This window comes from Notamacropus eugenii, chromosome 4 (assembly GCF_028372415.1).
Source record: "Notamacropus eugenii isolate mMacEug1 chromosome 4, mMacEug1.pri_v2, whole genome shotgun sequence".
NCBI lineage: Eukaryota > Metazoa > Chordata > Mammalia > Diprotodontia > Macropodidae > Notamacropus > Notamacropus eugenii.
In genome coordinates this window covers 295,998,265-296,019,775 of record NC_092875.1, presented here as the reverse complement: position 1 = coordinate 296,019,775, position 21,511 = coordinate 295,998,265, and the positions used below count along the sequence as shown (strand labels likewise).

The 21,511-nt window shown below is 34.9% G+C and overlaps 1 protein-coding gene across 2 annotated transcripts in view; it reads right to left on the bottom strand.

Annotated features, from left to right (window-relative positions):
* Window positions 1–309: 309 nt before the first annotated feature.
* The window catches only part of PI15 (peptidase inhibitor 15), a 46,724-nt gene continuing 25,522 nt past the window's right edge, over window positions 310–21,511 (bottom strand). For both annotated transcript variants that reach the window (XM_072604911.1, XM_072604912.1), the window contains exons 3-6: window positions 15,474–15,592; window positions 11,668–11,800; window positions 11,438–11,553; window positions 310–1,303 (exon numbers count right to left, since the gene is read on the bottom strand). In XM_072604911.1, the coding sequence (XP_072461012.1) occupies window positions 1,168–1,303; window positions 11,438–11,553; window positions 11,668–11,800; window positions 15,474–15,592 (504 nt within the window). In that variant the 3' untranslated portion in view covers window positions 310–1,167. The remainder of the gene's footprint in view (window positions 1,304–11,437; window positions 11,554–11,667; window positions 11,801–15,473; window positions 15,593–21,511) is intronic.

Sequence of the window (21,511 nt, the reverse complement as noted above, 5' to 3'; positions counted from 1 at the left end):
ATTATAAAGTTGATAAGGTCATTTTTCTCCTTTTGGAAATGTTCAGTAAATATGGTTTTTATATTCAGAATGTCCCCAACAACTCATGGTTTCCCACTGAAATTTCCCAAGTGACCTCATTCTCTGTGGTCAGACTCCTGTGCTTGAGAGATTATTCATCTCTTCCTTAGATCTTTCATAAAATCCTACTATTCTGTGTCCCAAACCCCTTAGAGTCCTTCCTTCTTTCTAAGGGGTTAGTCACATGATCTGATAAATTACCTACTAATAATACATTAATAGCACCTAATGTTTCTCTCCTTCCTTCCCTTTCCATTTTATAATTTTTTTTTAATAATTGGCAAATTTCAGCATCTCTCAAATCACATTGTTTCAGCCATTACATACCAGGTTCATGAATCTATGGAGTACTACAGGAAACCACGGTAGAAATTAACTTGCCCAGGACCCCACAGGAAGTCAGTGCCAATACAAACTATATCACATTGCTTTTTGAATTTCTTTTAAAAGTCTGAGTTAATTTCTGCTAAGAAGTAATTGGGAAAAACCTCTTTTATGAACCAAAACAAGCCAAATCCCCTGAGGATATAACTTTTTCATCTTTCTGACAGAAATGAGCTTGTTCCAGATATTGTTGAATGCCATTGTGAGATTTCCTAATAGGCTACCATAATAAAATACTTCTGAAAATTTCCTTCATCTCACACATTTTACAATTGAATGGAAACTTATTTCTCTACTTTCATATTAAGTCATATTCTTTCATATGTCACACCACACCATAAATTAGTTTTCATTGTTGGTAAAAGATCAACCTTATTCTTAAAGAAATTGTTGCCTAAGAAAAATACATTTTGGAAATGAATAAATTATTACTCAACTCCTTTTTAAAAAAACAATTAGAATATTCACATTAGGAATCATGTTGTTTTCTTTTCAAATAATTTATACTTATTCTTTCTTAATAATGGGGATTATCAATGAACACTTTGTACTTCCCAAAGGGTCAAATGAATTTATATTATACAAAAGCTAATTTATACAAATGAATACCAAAAGATAAAACGATTACTATAAAATTTTGCATAATATGTGCAAAATTCAGTTTATAAGCTTTGATCTCCCAGAAAGCCATCCTACTGAATAAGAAAGTGGTCAAAGTTTAATTTACTTAAACCAGTATAAGTAGTTTGATGTTACTCCTGGAAAACAAAGATTATCGGTACAAGATCCTCCATAACTGGGAGGACAAGCTGAGCATGGCACTCCTACTTTGTATGGTGCTTCTCCAATCCAGTTTCCCCTAGGAGAAACGGAAAAAAAGACAAAATTTTAGTATTTAAAATGTAGTTTGAAAATTAAGTTGCTCCTACATAAATGCAAAAAAAAAAAAAGCCACTCTGTGAAAGAACATGGACACTTTCCTGTTGTGTATGTGTGTGTGTGTGTATATGTATATATATATATATACATATATACATATACACTTTCCTGTTGTGTATGTGTGTGTGTATATGTATATATATACATATATACATATATACTATATATATGTATATATATAAGATCAGACAATGAACTTAAATCAGCTTTGCTTTGGTAATCATTTAGATTGTGCGCATTCAACAACAAGCATTTATTAAGCATTTACTATGTGCTAGGTACTGTGATAAGGGCTTAGAATAGGAAGACAGGCAAAAACAATCTCTGTCCTCAACTCATAGCTCACAATAAACAAGATAATTATGGGCACACAAGTTTTATGCATGTAAACTAAAGATCTTAGAAGGAAAGTATTACTATGGGGGGGGGGGAGGCGGAGAAACTCCTTGCAGATTGTAGGGTTTGGAATGAGGCTAGAGGGAAGCCAAAGGAGTCGGGAGGCAAAGACAAGAAGGGGTAAGTGCCAGAGATGGAGGACAGTAAATGAAAAGGCAGGAATTTGTGAGATGGAGTATCCTGTATGAACAGAAAGGAGGCCCATTCCACTAAATTGTAGAGTATACATTAGGTAATAAAGTACCACTACACTGGCAGGGCAGGAGAGACCATAACCTTGATTTTAAATTTAATCCTAGAAAAAACAGGGAATCACTGGAGTTTACTAAATGGAAGAGTGATAAGGTTAGACCAATATATAAGGACTGTCAGTTTGATAACTGAATGGAGGATAGACTGGAATAGGAAGAGATGAAATAGAGAAACCAATTAGAAGACTGTTGCAATAGTCTAGGTATAAGATGATAGTCTATACTAGAATGGCAGTTGTGTCAAAAAAAGAGAAAATGAGGAACAGGAGAGATGTGAAAGTAGAATTGGAAGGACCTGGCAAAAAATTAAATATGGTGGTTAAGAGAGTTTGAGGAGTTGAGAATAACACTTAATTTGCAAACCTGGATGACATGGAAAGATGGTAATGTCCTAGACAGAAATAAGAAGTTTGGAAGAGGAGGTTTGGAAGGAAAGATAGTGAGTTTAGTTTTGTACATGTGGAGTTTAAGATGTCTATAGAGCATAAATTTTTAGATGTCCAATAGTCATTTGGTGATGGGAGATGAGCCAGGTCATGAGAAAAGGTTTGGATTGGATAAGTAGATTTGAGAATAATGAACACAGTGGTATAACTGAATCAATGTGAACTGATAATATTACCAAAGGAAATATTATATAGAGAAAAGAGGGCAAAAGACACAGTTTTGGGATCCACTGGGGATTAAAAATTATGACCTGGATAAACATCTATCAATGAAAGTTCAAAAGGGATACTCATGAAAGTAGGAGAACAAGGAGAGATTCATGTTACAAAAACCCAAAGAAAAGAGAGTATCCAGGAAGAGACTGTTGACAAGTGTCAAATTCTGTCAAAGGTCAAGAAGGAGGATCAAGAATAGCCATTAGTTTGGCAGCCAAGAAATCACTGGTAACTTTGAAAAGAAGTTTCCTTTGAGTTTTTAGGTAGAAAGCCAGAGTGCAGAGAGTTTAGAGAATAGAGAGAAATAAAGAGAGGGAAAGAGAGAGAGAGAGAGAGAGAGAGACAGACAGACAGACAGACAGACAGAAATAGAAGAATGGAAGGCATTAATTGTAGATTCCAGTGAAATTCCTGGGAAATAATGTTATAATGTCATATGGCTGTAATTTTGTTTTAACAAAGTATTCTTATTCTTTTCTGAAATAACATTTAATTTGTCTACATATTAGTAAAACGTCTGGTCCCTAAGTATAAAGAAATATTTCATCGAGATACAGTATCAAATAGCATTTGCATTAATGGGGAACTTACTAATCACAGAGCTTGACTGACTGGATTGATTTTTTATGTATCACTTGAATGAAAAGTTGGCTATTCTAAATATGGAACATGCTAATTAATATAAACCAAATATGGAATGCCACATAATTCTCTTGATATCCCTCCTACTGTAAATATGGTCACATTCTGTTATGCTTAATTTCCCTACACCTTTAAGTATAGAATCTTAGTTGACATTAAGTCCCAAATTTTCTTTTGTATATTTATATAATCATTAAAAAAATGAAGCTTATCCATTTTTTTGGCCATGACCAACTATGTAGTATGGAGAAAGGGACACTAAATAAAGATTAAAGTGACTTGGGTTCTAGTTTGGAATTTGTCAGAATCTCTTCCTGATCTTGGCTCAGTCTCTGACTCACCATTTTCTGATCTTTAAAATTAAGGCATTGAAGTAGGTAATGTCAAAACTTCCTTGAAGTCAATGCAAAATAATCTTGTATTCTTCTCTTTATGCTTACCACTTCAAATGAAGGAACCTTCTCTTATCCCTCTTTCACCTCTATTTAAAATGTTCAGAGTAGATTGGACATTCCCACTGTATGTCCACAAGGACTTCTTTTCATTCAAAGCTTACATTCAGTATTACTTAATCTAGGATTAAGTAATGCAGAACAAGGCTATACTACACTCCTTTGCATGTTTAAAGCAAACACACAAAGCAAAAAAAGGGGGAGGGAAGGAAAATTCTTCTTGGCAATGATGAAATATACCTGGTATCTTATACATTAAAAATAATAAATAATATTTTTGAAACTATAATACTTAGAGGTGACAATCATATTATTCTTATGTAATCCAAAATATTAGTTAAACTATTCATACTCTTAAAGTAGAATCTTCATCCAATGACTATCAGACTGAACTGTCAGTGAATGAAATGAATCATGTTTACATTGACATCCTTCTTAAATGCGAAAACAAAAGGTTTTATAAAGGTATTATAATTACAGCTAAGTGGAAGGATAACCTGTAGTTTTTCCTCAGAGAAGAAAACAAGAGTTGAAAGGGTACATTTCTCTGTGTGCCAAAAGACAATGACAGACATCACTTCATGAGCCATTTAGCCAAGACAGACCAAAAAGTATGAGAACTGAAAAGGCCATAGGATTTAGCAGTTAAAAGATCATTGGCAACTGTGAAGTGAACAGTTTGAGTTGAGTGAAGTCTGAAGCCAGATTACAAGAAATGAGTGAGAAGAGATGAAATTAAAGCAGTGAGAGGAGATAACTGATTTCAATATCACCATTTACTACAGAAATTTGGCCAGCATATAAAGGGGGCTAAAAGAACCTAGAAATTGCCTTAGTCAACATGTAATTGGTCTTCTGCTAAAAGGAAAGATACAGTCACTTATGACAATAGAATGTAAACTCATTTGCAAAATATCATGGGTAGAAATGAAAGAATAAAAGGAGCATTCTCCCACAAAATAGCAAAAAAGGTTGTCAGGGAAAACAAATCTGCAGAAAACTTAGTGCGTGACCCAAAGAAGTCAGATCATACCAAGAGCACTTATTGGATGCTCTTGATAAAGTATAAGAAAGGATGAAGGATAAGATGGACGAAGGATAAGAAAGAAATGACAAATTGGGAAGTCATGCTAATGTACTTATATTAACCTTTTGTTTATCACTGATAACTTTATAATAATAACTAGCATTTATAATACTTTTTACTATATACATGAGTAGTAGGTAGGTGGTACAGTGGATAGAGTGCCAGGGCTGGAGTCAGAAAGACTCATCTTCTTGAGTTCAAATCTGGTCTCAGACTCTTACTAGCTATGTGGCCCTGGGTAAGTCACTTAACCTTGTTTGCCTCAGTTTCATTTTCTGAATATGAACTAGAGAAAACCACTCCAAAGAAAACGTATCTTTGCCAAGAGAACCCCAAATGGATTCATGAAGAGTCAGGCACAACTGAAATGACCAAATAAATAATACTTGACGCTGGCATCTATGCTAGATGCTTTCTTATTGGTTCCTCACAACTGTGAGGGGTTGAAGCTATTATTATTCATGTTTTTTATTGAGAAAAATGAGGCAAATAGAAGTTAAATGACTAGTCTAGAGTCACACAGTCAATAAGTAGCGAAAGCAGGATGTGAACTCACATCTCACTGATTCTAGGTCCAATACTCTATCCACTGAGCCAACTTATTGCCTCATTATTTCATCTCCTTTTCTGGATTGTGATTCTTATCAGGCCATTGGGCCCTCTTCTCTTCACTTTCTATATAACCTCACTTGATAAAATTTGCTTCCATGTGTTCACTTATTCAGATGATTTTCTGACTTATATATACATCTTTTGATGGATATATTTAATATGTATTTAATGTTAAATTTTGCATCTCCAAATGCTTATTGAATATTTTGAACCAACTCATCCATATGCATCTGAAACCATCAAAAACAAAACTTATTATGTCAGTTCTCAGAAAAACAAACCTTTCCCCTGTGCTGACTTCCCACATTAGTTCTGAGAGCACCACCACCCTTCCAGTCTCCCAGATTTCCAACTTTGATACCATTGATAAGAGGCAGCATGATACAGTGGATAGAATGATGCCTTTGGGTCAGAGAACCTAAATTCAACTCTTGCTTCTGACAAGTACTACCTCTGTGACCTTGGATAAGGCATCTCATATATATGGATATTAATTTTCTCACTTATGAAAAGGTTGGACTAAATTTTCTCTGAAGTCTTTCCAGTCCTAAATTTGTGATACTATGATCCCTCATGTATATCTTCTCTTAAGGATCCCATAGTCACCATTCTTCCCCAGTTAAGGACCTCTCTGAACTTTTGGGTACTGTATGTGTATTATTATAAATACTAAATGGTAGGAAAGGCATTATCACTAAATATCAGTCTATCCACCTAAAATGGCTTGAGTAATTTTGATGTTTAATTTGCAGCTTTTCTAAGTTTTATTTTTGTAACTTGCCTGATATAAATTACTGATAGAAATCATTGAACTCCACTGATCTCCATCAATCAGTAAAATTCTATTTTTTTTATTTTATAGCCTTTCCTTAAGCACAGTAATTGGTATGTACAATAATGATGAGTAATTCAGTTATATATTATCATTTTCTCTCCTGTATGGAAGGGATGGAAAGCATGGACTTGTTTGGGCCATCCTTTGGAAGACACTAACAGTGTCATAAATCCTTTAAACATTATTTTTCTTCAGTCTAAATAAAAAATGAAACTAGGGGAGCTTGTTATCATGTATTCTTTTTCTGTTATTGAGTGGGACTAGTATAAATAAAATATTGATGAGTGTTAACTGATTTGCTAGTCCGGAGGAAGTAACTGAAAATGATCATATGATAGAATCTTTGACAAATTTCAAAAATTAACTTTAAAATGATTTTTAGAGGTATAGTATGAAGAGTATCACATAGATTATTTCTTCTTTCATTTAATTAATGAAATATTACTAAGTGCCTTCTATGTGCCAAGCACTGTACTTAATGATATGGATACATAGACAAAGTGAAAATGATAATATCCTAAATGACCTTGCATTATATCAGGGGGATACAGCATCATCACAAATGAGTAAATACAGGACATCTACAAAATAAGTACCCATTGATTCAGGAGGGATATAAACAGTGGTGGAGTGAGGAAAAATCACATTTGAGTATGATTTGACTTGGCCTTGAAGGAATTAGTGATTCTAAGAAACGGAGACAAGGAGGTAGAACACTGGACATCCATTACAATGGCAAAGATTTATAAGATGAAATGCTGTGTGAAAACAAAAAGAGCAAGTCAGTTTTTTTTTTCCCCTGGAGTATCAAGTATATAAAGGAGGGTAATATGCAAAAAGCCTGGAAAGATAAGTTGAAGAGAATAGACAAAGGAAACTACAGGCTCATATCCTTAATGGACACCAATTCAAAGATTTTAAATAAAATATGAGCACAGAGACTAAAACAACATATTACAAAGATTGTCCAGAAGGAGGGGAAAATCCATAAACTCAAGGAAAATAATTTTTAAAACCCATGGGAAGGAAGGAGTATCAGATCTCAAATTTTGTTATAAATTAGTAAATTTCAAAATGATTTGATATTGATCAAAAATTGAGAAGTTGATCTGTAGTACAGATTAGTATGCGATATGTAGAAGCAAACAAATCCAGTAGCCTAGTGTTTTATAAACAACAATGGGATAAGGACCCCTTACCAAATAAAAACCATTTGGAAAATGGAATACTTTATGCCCTATGACAAAATAAGCCCCAAATGGACATATGACCTGGATATTAAAGGTCACACAATAAACAAATTAGAGAAACATGGAAAAATTATCTATCAGATCTATTGATAGAAGAAAACCCCATGACTAATCAATTTCAGTTCAAGGCTTGGTCTTTAATAAAGAAGAGAGCAAGAAACAGATATTATTAAATTAAAAAAAATCAAACTTTAGTTTAAAAAGATAACATTAAAGAGCAACAAAATTCAGGTTAAATGTAATATGCCACAAATTGGTACTACATCAGCATTTGCATTTACCAGCAGTTTTACATACTCTTTATTGTTTTTTTGATGTTTAATTGTTTTCAGGGAGTGTTCCTTTCAAATTTAGGGGTTTCTTCCATGAAAAATCAAAATGAATTTAAAAGAGCAAGATGAACTTTAAAAAATAAAGGTCAGAAACAGATTGGAAAATCAGTAACAGTCATCAAATGTTTAATGTGGCAAGGATGGTACTAAGCATTGGGAATTAAAAGAAACAGACACAAAAAGTGCTGCTTTCAAGGCACTTCTGGTACAAAGGAAGAGACTACATGCAAACAACTGCGTACAATCAAGACATATACAAAATAAATTTAAAATAACAACAGAATGAAGGGCTTACTATCAAGGAGGAGTGGCAAAAGCTTCTCACAAAAGATGGAATTTTAGCTGAAACTTGAAGGAAGCCAGGGAATCAAGGAGATGGAGATGAGAGATTATTCAAGGCAAAGGGGACAGCCAGTGAAAAGACCTAGGCTGGAGATAGAGCATCTTATTCAAGGAAAGCAGGTCATTGTTACCGGGTCAGAACAGAATGTGGGATGGAATCAAGTGGAAGAAAACTGGAAGAGGCCAGGCAGGAGTATACTGGTTAAATGTTAAAACTTCAAAGGAAAAAAAATGTATGAAGAACATGCTATTTTCATTAATATTTTCTTCATCACTTTCTTAAGCCTAGATAATCATTAAACCAATAAATCAAGTCCTCATTTATATCATTTCACAGTTCCCAAGGTGTAAATTCTCACATTAAGGAGAAAAAAGGCAACAGTGAGCCAGTAGGACCTGACTTTAGCACACCTCTGGGGCCATTACAAAAGACTCTGAATAACAAATTGAGAATTTTATATTTTATCCCGGAGGTGAAAAGGAGCCACTATAATTCATTGAACTGGGCAGTGAACTTTATTAAACTTGCACTTTAGGAAGGTCAGTTTTATAATTAAGTGAACAATGGTATACATAAGGGAGAGATTTGAGGCAGGGAGACCAACCAGAAGACTATCATCATGAGATGGTGAGGACCTGCACAAGAAGTGGATGTTTCAAAGGAGAAAAGTAGGCATATAAAAGAAATGTTATGAAGATAAAACTGATAGAATTTGACAACAGAATAGATATGGTGGATAAGAGAGAATGAAAAGTCAAAGATGATATTTTGGCTGCAAACATGGGTAGTTGGGAAGATGGTAGTCATCCTGATGAATATCTGGTCACTGGACCCAGATGGCTCAGGAGGAGAAAGTGAGGTTGGTGACCTTGCACAACTCTCCCTCACTCAAAACAAAGACAAGTACAAGTCATGTCATGATTTCTCTGATATCATGGTCTTCTTCAAAAATGAAGGGGAAATACAGACAGACAGTGTCTTCTGCAGTATTAAAGAAGTTTAGAAGAAAAGAATTTGGGGTAAAAAATGAGTTCAGCTTTCTACATAATGGGTTCTCCATAGCTATAGGATATCCAGTTTGAGACATCCAATAGGCATTTAGCATTCAGAGATCAGATAGGTCATGGGAGAGATTAGATTTGGATAATTAGGTTTGGTAATCATCAGCATAGAAATGCTAATTGAATTCATGAGAGTGGATGAGATAAACAATGGAAATGGTGTAGAGATGACAAGAGAGTTAGGATTAGAAAGAGCCTTGGGGTACATCCAGTTAGTGGGTACAACTTGGATGAGAACCAGAAAAGCATACTGAGGAGTGGTTAGATAGATAGGAGGAAAACCAGGATAGAAATAGTGTCATGAAAGCCTAAACAGAAGAAATTATCAAGGTGATCAACAGTATTAGAGGTTGCAGAGAACTTAAGAAGGATGAGGATTGAGAAAAGGTCATGAAATTTGGTGAATAAGAGATCATTGATATCATTGATAACTTTAGAGAGAATAATCTCAGCTGAATGATGAGGTCAGAAACCAGACTGCAAAGAACTAAGAGTACTAGATGAAAGTGAAGGCACTAATTGTAGATTGCCTTCTTAAAAATTTGAGACACCAAAGAGAAAACAGACAGAATATGATAACTCGTGGGGATGGATGCATCAAGGGAACAATTTTTTTGAAGATGGAGAAGACATGGGATTGTTTGTAGTTGGTAGAAAAGTCACCAGCAGAAAGTTAGAGGCTGAAAATTAATGAGAGTGGGATGATAGAGGGGGCAATCTGCTGGAGAAGAGAAGTTATGGAGCCATTTGTTTATGCAGAGAGGTTAGCCTCAGTTTGGTCAAAGGCCACCTACTCTTGTGAGATGGGGTGAAGGAGGAGATAGAGGTAGAAGGAAACTGAGTGATGTGAGATGAGGAGAAAGAGATAAGAAAGAGCAAGCCAAAGAGAAGAATTGGTATTTTATACTAGCTATAACAGGGAGCTTGTTAAGTTCCTTGAGCAAGGGAGAAATATGATCAAATATGCATATAAGGCATATTAATTTAATAACGATGTGAAAGATTGACTGGAGAGGGAAGTCGCTAGATATAGGGAGATCAACAAAGCATTGTTGGGAGAGTTCAGGAGAGAAGAGACAGGGTTTATTTGCATATAAATTGAAAGGACAGCAAAGTTTTGAAAAGATAAACTATCCATATTTAAAATCTACCTCTTAATCAAATCTCTTTATTTATAGGCCCATAGGGTACCATATGATTCTGAAATCCAGTTTAAGAAAATAAATGAAGGAGTTACCTTTCCAATGTACTTTACTTCTGTGGAAATGATTTTATTGCTGATAAAAATTAAAAATTATTTGTGGAGATACTTCCTCATAAATCCCAGGGAAGAATTTAACAGCTATAATCACCAGACATCCCAGTTTTACAAGGGAACTTTTAGTTTTCATAATCCACACCAGGATGAAAGATACATAAAAATTCCCTGGATGGCTCTGTTCTGGGGTCCCTGCACATAACTGTCAACAAAGTTGAGTCTCATCTCTGACAATATGACTTGACATGACACTTAACCTTTCAGTGCTTCAAGACATGTAGACCTCTATTAGTAGAGAGAGTTTCCATGTTAGAAATTCCCTATACCAATAAAACTACGTCTAAATTTTTTAAAGAAATAAATTGATGAGAATGCAATGCAAATATTCCTATTACAAACCAGTTTGCCTAGTTTAGATCCTGGAATTCCTGATCCTGAGGGGGTGGAGGTGGTGGAGAAATCCTTCTTTGCCATAGGTGATTTGTATGAGAGAAATCTAAGAGTTTCTATTCTGCCAAATTAATGCCTCCTCCAACCCCACATCCCAACAAACATAACTGAATCACTTTAGGCCTCAGGACTGAAAAGGATACAAAAAACATACATTCGTCTCATCTTCTCCAAGTCGACCCACATAACCCCAAACTCTGTACTCCTACTCTATTTCTCGTATGAGGCAAGATAGGTTTAAATTCAAAGGATTTACATTCATTGTCAATGGAAAATCACTCCTTTTTCATTAAATATAGGCACATGAATCATATGTCTTGTGTAATAGCCAAAGGAAGCCTGGGTATAACCGAATTAGAATAGATAACTGACAATAAATGACGATTCTATAAAGTGTCTATTAAATAAAAGTTAAACACTTACTTGGGGGCATAGTTGCATACCAAGTAAATTGCGCGCTGCCACACAGCTCCCCAAACGTTCATGTTCTGACAGGTATGGATTGCACAGCCAATTCGATTGGAAGTAGCCCAGACCATCTAAATAAATAATTATTCTTTTGTTGAAGTCCAAGATCCAATAAAATATACAATACCATGAAAATAGGAAGTATATTTTAAATTTAGATTAAATATGAAGACAACTCTGATTACCTGTGTATAATGTGTACACATTGGTCCATAACATCTCATAGGGCATCTGGGATTGCAGTCTTGAGGATATGGAAAAGCATAGTCTTTCACTTCATCATACCATGGTTTAACCAACTGGAGAATGGATCGATACCTAGATGTAAAAATAAAAAAAAAAGAAATGGAGGTGGAGGAAAGGAGAGAGGGAGAGAGATTGAGGAGAGAGAGGAGAATGGGAAACAGAGAGGGGGTGGAACTACCAGGAGTGAGGAACCAGTGACCTCTAGGCCACATGTGGCCCTCCAGGACCTTAAGGGTTGTCCTAAACTTCCCCTTAATAAGAGGATTTGTTCTGTAAAATTTGGACTCATTTAAAAGGATGCACCCAGAGACCCCACCTTTGGTTCACTGTCAAAACAAACTGTGAATTTGTCACAGATCAGTTTCCTTGAGAGGCATATATAGTCAATTTGAGATCATCTGTGAAAAGATTAGGGACCTTGAAAATTACTTATGATGAACTAAATCCTTTCCCATACCATTACCATTGCTTAGTGGGTTTCTAGATCACTATCAATAGTAAAAGAAGGAGAAGCTCAGGCCTAAAGGATAGTTCATTCATATTTTCCAGACATGTAGTTGATTGTCTTTCAAAGACAAATTTTTTCAACTTGCTATTATATTGTTTTTGTTGTTATTTTTTCCTTTAGTAATAAAAAATTGCCTACATGGACTTAGACAATGATCACAATAGTGTGCCTATTTCCTCCACTGATATAGATCACAGTCTCTCAACATCTTATCCTTTGTGAAATTTTGTCTATGTGTTTCTGTTGAGAATTCACCAAAATGCTCTATTTATCTCCCTTTTGTTCTTTTACGATCTCAGCAGTACTAATATATCACTTGGAGTATCTTTTACCTCATTCTGTCTATATGACTGGTATCTTCTTTCCTAGACATTCAGGTCTTTGATAATAAAATGGACTGTCTAGAAAGATGATGGACTATCCTTCATTGGAGGTCTTCAAACAGGAGACTGGCTGACTGCTTGTCAAGAGTTTTATAGTAGATATTACTTTTGGGTCTCAGTAATTCAGTTGAATTACATGACCACTACAACCCTTTCCAACTCTAAATGGCACAAAGAATAGAGAACTGGGCTTGGAGTCAGGAAACCATGGGTTCAAATCCTGCCTCTGACATGAACTCTTAGACCCTGGGAACATCATTTTAACCTCTCCCAGCCCCAGTTTTCTAATCAGTAAAATGAAGATTTTGGACTCAATGCTTTCTGGTTCCTTCTGCTTCTAAGTCTATGTTCCTATGAAATATCTTTCATGCTGCTTCTCATGATCAAGGCATCCTTGAGTACATAAATGGCACATAATGGTACATAAATAATAAAATTGAACTACTTTTACATATATTTCCTTTCAACTATGAATGTTCACAAGATGATTTAGCTTAGATGAATATCACATTTATTTTCCTGAAGGCTAGTTTTTTTTCATATATTTCATTATCTCTGTGGTGAATTCACCAAAAACAAAAAAGAGCTTGTCCTCTGAAAAGTTTTGGCTTCCATGTCTCTTCAATTGACAATGAGATGAATGGTTTGCTTACTGAAGTAGTTTTAGGGCTTTTTCAACATTCTGATTGTAGCAACTGTTTCTCTAACAAATTATTAATAGAATGAATGTCTCTTTTTTTAGTCAACAACTTGTTTGAACAGGTTAGGTTAGAACAGTTGCAATTATATACAACTCCTTAAGTTTTATTCAAATTTGATATGAATTTTTACCTTTGTTCCAAACAAATTCTGGTTCGACAACATGCAAGCAGCTTATTCTGGAATGGCTGCTATGTCTTTAATCTGTAGTTTCCTCTCTGTTTTTATTTTTTTTAATTCTCACTTCAGATCTTCATTTTGTATATGGGGCTTCAGAGGAATCTGAACATTTTCATCCTCTTTCATTTTTTGATAACGAGACATATTTTGTAACATTTTGGCTTTTACTATCCTGAGGTGGTGTAGTGGATGGAGGCAGCAGGGTGAATGAGGTTCACTGAAGATAAAGGGCTGGGATAGAAATTAGGAAAACCAGGGTCTGAATCTTGCTGCAAATATGGCACACTTGCTATATGATCTTGGGAAGTTTACTCTTGGCTTTCTGTTTTAGTTTTCTCATCTATAAAATGGGTATTAAAAAATACTTACCTCTCTTATAAAGCTCAAATAAGACCGTATATGCACACATAACTATATGTACTGTACATATATTTATGTTGCTTTGCAAGTTTTAAAGTATTTTATAGAGGTTAGTTATTTCCCTATATCAACTTTAATATTGAAATAGTCAAGTATAAAGGCATATATTTATTTGGTTGGTTTGGAGGATCTTAAGTTCTTCATAAAGTTTCTGTACTCCATCAACATTGCAAAGAATATGCCACAAAACCTAAGACTATGTCCAAGATGATCTCTTTGGATATGGCCACTGTGAGCACTATAATATAAGATGATCAAGTTCCTCATTTCTTTTTGCCTCTTGGTGAAATCAATAGCAAGCACTTTTTATTATGCTTAATAAGGAGAAATTGTGAAATACCTTTGTTTCAGCTTTAGTTTTTTATGTCTTCTGCTTTCTGTTAGAGTGTCAATATGTCACTCCTCTTAACTCAAAGATTTTTACATAAAGATGAATATTAAGATAAACAACAACTAAATTAACTTCTTATTGACTAAAAACTCTGTGATATTTTTGTATCCTCTGTCTCCTTTTAGGTCCCTTGTCACAATCACTGACAAATTTGAAGGGGAGTGTACAGAAATGAGATCCATTAACAAAATTTCCTAGATATGCACGGCAAAAAACTCAAAATAAAAAAATATCACCTGGACACCAAGTTTCTGTTGATGAACTTCTCGAACTTGGATGAGATGGTTCTAAATCATTAGAAATATTCTCCTCCTGCCCGGCCCTCCAGTAGGGGCTCCATTTGGAGTTTTTCCCGTGTGATTAAATCATCCAGAATACACATTCTAATGACATTACCTTTGAGAGAGAGCCCAGGCTCCTTACCTCCAAGGTCTGAGAAGACACTGAAATAGAACCTTCATTGAGGATGTGTAGGCAACTGAGGATGAATAGATTTAAAATCCTGAAGTTCTTTCAGCACATGAAAAATTAAACTCTGCTAAGAATGAGTTGTTTATTTTCACATGCTCCTTTACCTCAAGCTAAAGAAAGTATGCATTTTGGATGACTTTCTGCAAAGGGTGCATAAACAATAATCTTGTTGTAATCAAATATTTCCAGAGCTGAGCAAACTTGTTGAAGCAGAGTCAGTGCAGGGGGAAGGAACTGGCAGGAGCAGGGGCAAGAGGAAGGGAGGAAGATGGACTGATGACTCACACCTATGGTAATATGTTGTAGTTCTTTCCAAAGCTGAATTGTTCAGCTCCTCTCCTTAAAAAATGGGCTTTTCTCATGCACTACATAGCCAGGGGTATGGATTCAGCAACAGCTAAGGAATTTCCCTGGATCATCTAAGAGGAAGCTGTATAAGGCTGATCACTACAAAAAATTTAAGTGGGTGGTTTAAGGTGGAGGGAATGTTTTAGCCAATCTATTCTAACAAGGGTGTGGAACTTCCTAGAATGAAGAGGAAAATTGGCTTCACTAAGCTCTATTCAAGTGATTTATTGACAGTTGAACAAAATGAAAAATCTTCATTAGAGCAACAACTGGTATTGCTCAAGCCTGGGCTTCATAAACAATAAATTCATGTGGATGAATTATATCATTGAAACTGCCTCCTACCTTCCAGTTCGTACAGACAGATTTTGACCCAAAAATCTCAGTAAATAAGAAGGTCCATGGTCCCAAATGCACGTGGCGGCCCAAGCCTCTGCTGATTTTGCAAGGTTTTCATCCCAAACCTGTGCCAAAAGTAAAATGCTTTTAGCTTTCTCAGCACTGTTAGTGACAAAACCAAGAAAAAATCTAGATGAAATGCAATTACCTTTAGATGTCCACATTCTAAAACTTGGAATTTTCTTTAACCAAAGGAAAATAACTGTTGTTTACAACTGTTCACATGATCTCCCCGATGCAGGATGATTATGCTAGTTGTGATTTTTCACAGATGACCAGAGTTTAAGGCAGTGTCATGAAACCAAAAAAATCAGTCTACTAGAAATCAAATGGTCTGTGGTGCTATTCTTGCTCTGCAAATGGCTAGTATGTATTATGGGATAACTAATTTGTTAATGTCTTTGAATCCGGATTCCTTCATCTGTAAAATGAGGAGATTAGATCCTAGTGATAAGTAAGAATCCTTCTAATTTTATAATTGTTTTAGTGATTCTATTTCACTAAAAGAAATGTTCTATAAAAACAAGAGGACTGAAATGCTTTGCAAAAGATGGAAGCTAAGAAACCTAACTTTAAGTTCTTTGTTAGTTACTAATATGTAAAAATAGCAAAATCTCCAAGCTACTGTTCATTTTGTGCTAATTAACCAGAACAATCATAGGGACTTATGCTGCATACTAACTAGTGTGTTTGTTGTTGTACAGTGGTTTTTCAGTAGCGTCAGACTCTTGGTGACCCTTTTTGAAGTTTTCATGGCAGAGTACTGGAGTGATTTCCCATTTCCTCCTCTAGCTCATTTTCCAGATGATAAAACTGAGGCAAACAAGGTTAGGTAGTTTGCCCAAGGTTACACATCTAGTAAGTATGTAAGGTCAGATTTGAACCCATGCCAATGAGTCTTCCTGACTGGCATTCTATCCATTGTGCTACCCAGCTGCCTAAACCAATATCCTAAGAAGAACTTATAAAAATATAATTGTTCAAATAAATGATAACTATCTAGCATACCCAAATTCAGGTAAAGAGTAAGAGGTTTAATATATATACATATACATGTTTACATATATATGTATATATTCAATAAATGAAAGATTTGTAGTTAATGTAGTGGCAGATTTTAGAGGTCAAAAGTCCACTATTATAAAATAAACCTACAGATTTGTAAAAGAGGCTTATTGAATTATAGGCTTTAGTTCTAGAAAGGACCTTGGGCACCACATTTTATAGATGAGATATTGAGTTTAAGAAAGGTTACAGAACTTCTCCATGGTTATACTGATAGTAGATAACTGAATGAGGATTCAAACCAGAATGTTCCAGCTGCAGATCTGATCTGAGCATCATTGTGAGACTTCCAACATTCCACAAGGACATAATTTTCTCGTAAGTATTCCATTGCTAAAATAATTAATATTTGTAGAGAATTAAATTAAAATATTGTGGTGATAGCACCTTTCCTTTGCAATGCATTTTCAACTACATGAAAATGTTCCAGTATAATAAAAACCTGTGATATTTCCAAGGGAAATAGATGAAGAAACTTGTGCTGAGAATGCAGTGACTTATCTAAGGTTACATAGTGAATTAATAACAAGAGACAAAACTAGAAGCCCTGGCTCTGCCTTGTCTTGGAGTTTTCCCTTCCTTACCCCAGAGCACCTGAAATTTCCCTTCCTTACCCCAGAGGCAGTCTGTAGATGTGAATTGAAAAGTAAAAGGAAACTCTTTGAACCCAGTTATAGAAGAAAGTCTTTCTACCTCCATGCTTCTAGATATTTGTGTGTATGTATGTGAGTGTATGTGTGTGTGTGTGTGTGTGTGTGTGTGTGTGCATGTGTGTGTGTTTTGGTGGGTTGCTTGGGAAATTTAGGGACAACTGAAAGGAAATTTTGATTGATAGCAGAACAAAGGACCCATGAAGAGTTTATTTTTTCTTTCTTCAGCGTATAATCAGTTCCTTCTGTTTAGTGGGTGAGTGTCACATGAAAACGGAAAAGAGAGGTCATTCATTCCACAGGATTTCTTATTGTATTGAATCAGTTTACAACAAAGTTTTGTTATTTCAGGCCACCCAATTGGATGTTGGAAAAGATTAACTATTTGGAATAGTTTATTTTAATGCTGTTCATTGTTGCTTGTAGGATTTTACCTGCATACACATAGATGAATCCTTGCAGATGATAAAGAATCATCTGAAGAACCCTGGTATAAATTTTTTAATGCAGGGAGAATGTGATAGGTAGTCCCTGTTTCTTAATTGTAAATAAATAAGTTTGTCTATGGCTGCTATAAAATCGACATATTTGAGTCAACAGTTTCTTTTTAAAAAGAGGACACATCCTCCAAAATGGTTCTAATTACTGCAATAGCTGTAGGACATACTTCAGCTCCTTATCACAGAGGGATATGGGGGAATTTCTTCTTTTCATTTTCCCTAATGAATTTATAGAATCAAGAAATTTGGTCTATGTTAGAATTGGAAGGCCCCTGAGAGAGAGAGAGAGAGAGAGAGAGAGAGAGAGAGAGAGAGAGAGAGGAAGGGAGGGAGGGAGAGAGAGAGAGAGAGGGAAGGAGGGAGGGAGAGAGAGAGGGAGAGAGAGAACAACTAGTCTAACTCATATAGACAAGGGAAATAGGAACCAAAAGAAGTTCAATGATTTGACCAAGGTTATGCAGAGTTTATTGTTAGCCCTTCCTCTCCCCCCACCATTTAATTCCTATATAATTTCATATGCTTCCATGGGGAAGTGTGGGGGAAGCCCATAGGAAACACACTATTGCAGAAGTAAATTAGCTCCTAACAGGTATGCTAGGTAGAAGCTTGGATAGTGCACTCACTGACCTGGAGTTTGCAAGACTTGAGTTCAAATTCAGCTCCACACACTTTGTAGCTGTGTGATGCTAGACAAGTTACCTAACCTCTATCTGCCTTGGTTTCAAATTCAGCCACACATACTTCATAGCTGTGTGACCCTGAAAGAGCCACTTACCCTCCGTCTGTCCTGGTTTCCTCCTCTCTAAAACAGGACTAGTAATAGCAACTCCCTCTCAGGATTGTGAGGATCAAATGAGATAATAAAGTTGTTGGCAAACCTTACAGTACTACATGAACACAAGTCATTGTTGTTACTAGAAATTGTCGCCACTCCTGCTATGTTGGCAGTAGAGAAAATAGAAAACATTTAAACAATATTCCTTTTAAACCCAGAAAAGTGTTTTTTCAAAATCATCCACCTGGTGTCAGTGGAAACTTAGCTTTATGTGTCTGTTGATGGCAAGGCATGTGGAATTTTACTGGGTACATGGAAATCGCAGCATTGTTCCTTGCTTTCTTGAAACAACTTTTTATTTATTGCATTATCTCTTCTTTCCTCACATTCCCCACCTTAGTGGACAATTCTTCTTAAAATGATGGGAAAATGGGCTTAAAATATTAAATAAGGCAGATATAATTTAATAATTACAAAAAGATAAGGAAGTTGGATTGGGTGACCCCAAAAGTCCCTTCGACTTCTAAATCTATGATCCTATGATCTAAATTGTAATGGTTATTACATGATAATTTCATTAAAGTACTAATAATAATCTAGAAGATATATATATTTTACATATATATGTATATATATATGGAAAATGCCCTATTTTAAAGATTAAGAGTGAAAGATTAATTTGTTCATAAAGTTTATCTAAAAAAATAAAATCTTTGATAGGGAGAACAAAACTTAAAATGGCATAGAAAAAGATGCTCGAAAGAGTACATGTCTGATTGCTTTCACATTTCCTAGTGGTTTGTGTGTAAATGAATAGTAGATAAGGATTTTTTTTGTTGATGTAGACAATTCCTAGTTTAGTAAACTCTCTCCACCCAATCAACCATCACTAGCTTATAAAATAAGTACCGGGGGTTGTTTGAGGCACATTGAGTATTGAGTTACTTGCTTAGGGTTCCAGAGATAGTTAGAGGCCATATGTGAATTTGCATGAGTTTTCAATTCTAAAAGGTCACTTTAGCCTGTGTGCTACCAAGCCCCTATAAAGAGCAGTCTTCTGAATTCTTAAGTCAACAGAAGTTCCCCAAAATAGTCTAATGATGAACCAATAAAACCAATAAAAACCTTCTCTTGACATAGTAAGAGATAAATTAGTGCACAGCATCTGGAAATTATTTGGTTATTTTTGTCTAAGCAAATTGTGCTTAAGATAACATTTAATAAAAACTGAGATATAATTTAGGTCTCCATATCAAATTCTGGGACTTCCTGATCATTCAGCTGCAAAACAGGCATATTGATTTTGTTCCCCATAGGTTTCCAAAATGGGTGATATCACCCCCTCGGTGATATCCAAGGGGTATCAGTAGTAGCTTCAGATGCAATTGGGGGGGGGTCATTGAATAAAAATAAGGGGTGTTGGAAGCATAAAGAAAGAAGAGAAGAAACTTTTGAAAAAGCATTCATACATGTTTCATCTGTTGTGTAACAAACTTAAAGTTGTAGTGATTACATTATTTTCCACAAAATGCAAGTTATAACTGATAAGTGGTCAAATCTGCTGACAGGTCTTAACAAGTAAGTATTAGCATGTGAGCATGTCAAGCATTGTTGGGAAGTCCAACATGCATTGGCAGGAATATGTGCATGTAATGACTTGTTTACAATATTACACTATATGGTTACATGACTAAATATTGCATTGTCGCCTTAAATGGTACAGTCAAAAGGCCACTGATTCTGGAGTCAGAGGAATGGATTCCAGTCTTATCTCTAATGTTATTACCTCTGTAATTGTCAAATGTCACTTAATCTACCTAGACCTTACTTTTCTCATTTGTCAAATAAAGGAATTGATTACTTTCCAGTTCTAGGCTTTGATCTTATGATAATTTTTTAAAAGAAAATTATTTAACTATAGGATTTATAATGCACTCAGGTCTTTTCCAACTGGAAAACATTTTATTAAATGATAAGTATTACATAACTCTTTGCCCTAATAATGCCATAGAATATCTTAAGTATGGGGTGATAAATAAAGGCCTGAAATAGACCCTGTTTATAGGGTTAGAAGACCTTATAATCTTCTTGAAAACATATTAATTTGGGAATTGTTCAGAGACTTCTCAGAGGTAGGGTACAATCTTTTTCTTGCATTGATTTTTAAAGAAATACTCATCAACAGAAATTTAAGATAGCATTGAGAGAAAACAGTTAAACTGTATAATGATAAAAATTTGAACCTACATAATTAATGTGTGATTTTTAAAGATTTTTCAGATAATTATTCTAAGAAATGATTTTTTTTTAACCTGAAGTATCCAAATTATGAAATCATCTGTTTGTCAATCAGATTAGATGATCTCTTCTGCTGATAAAGGACATTTTTTTTAAGAATCAAAGAATCAGAACTAAACAGAATATTTTAAAATCAGAAATAGTTGCAAATATTTTACAACTAAAATCTATTTTCTAATTTTATAACATTTTGTAATGTTTAATGACTGATTTTGGATTATTTGGTTTTTTTAACTATTAAACAGTAAGTAGGTTTCTTCAAGGAGCTTTCCATTATCTAATTATCCTGACAGTTCAGGTGAAATTAATCTTTTGGTATGACATTTGAATAATTGCTTTATTTATAGAAGTCTAGGGAAATTATATTAATGATACATTATTAATTAGATGTGTTTGTTTTCCTTTAAAACATTGTATGTCTTCTTTTAGATGTTTTCTGAACCCTTGGAAGCTAGAATATTTATGGCTTATACAGTATCAAATGATTCCAGGGAGTACAATTTACAAAGGGTCAAGTTCAGAGGAAGCCAAACAGGCAAGCTGCATACAATGGAGAAGAATTTCATGCATGCTTTTTCTAAGAAGAGATGGGAAATCACTTCTAAGGTCTAGCCCAAATGTGCTATCATTCTATATTTCTTCAGATGTCATTCTGGCAACTAACACAAATATGAGCCTCATTTAACAGTCAAGAGA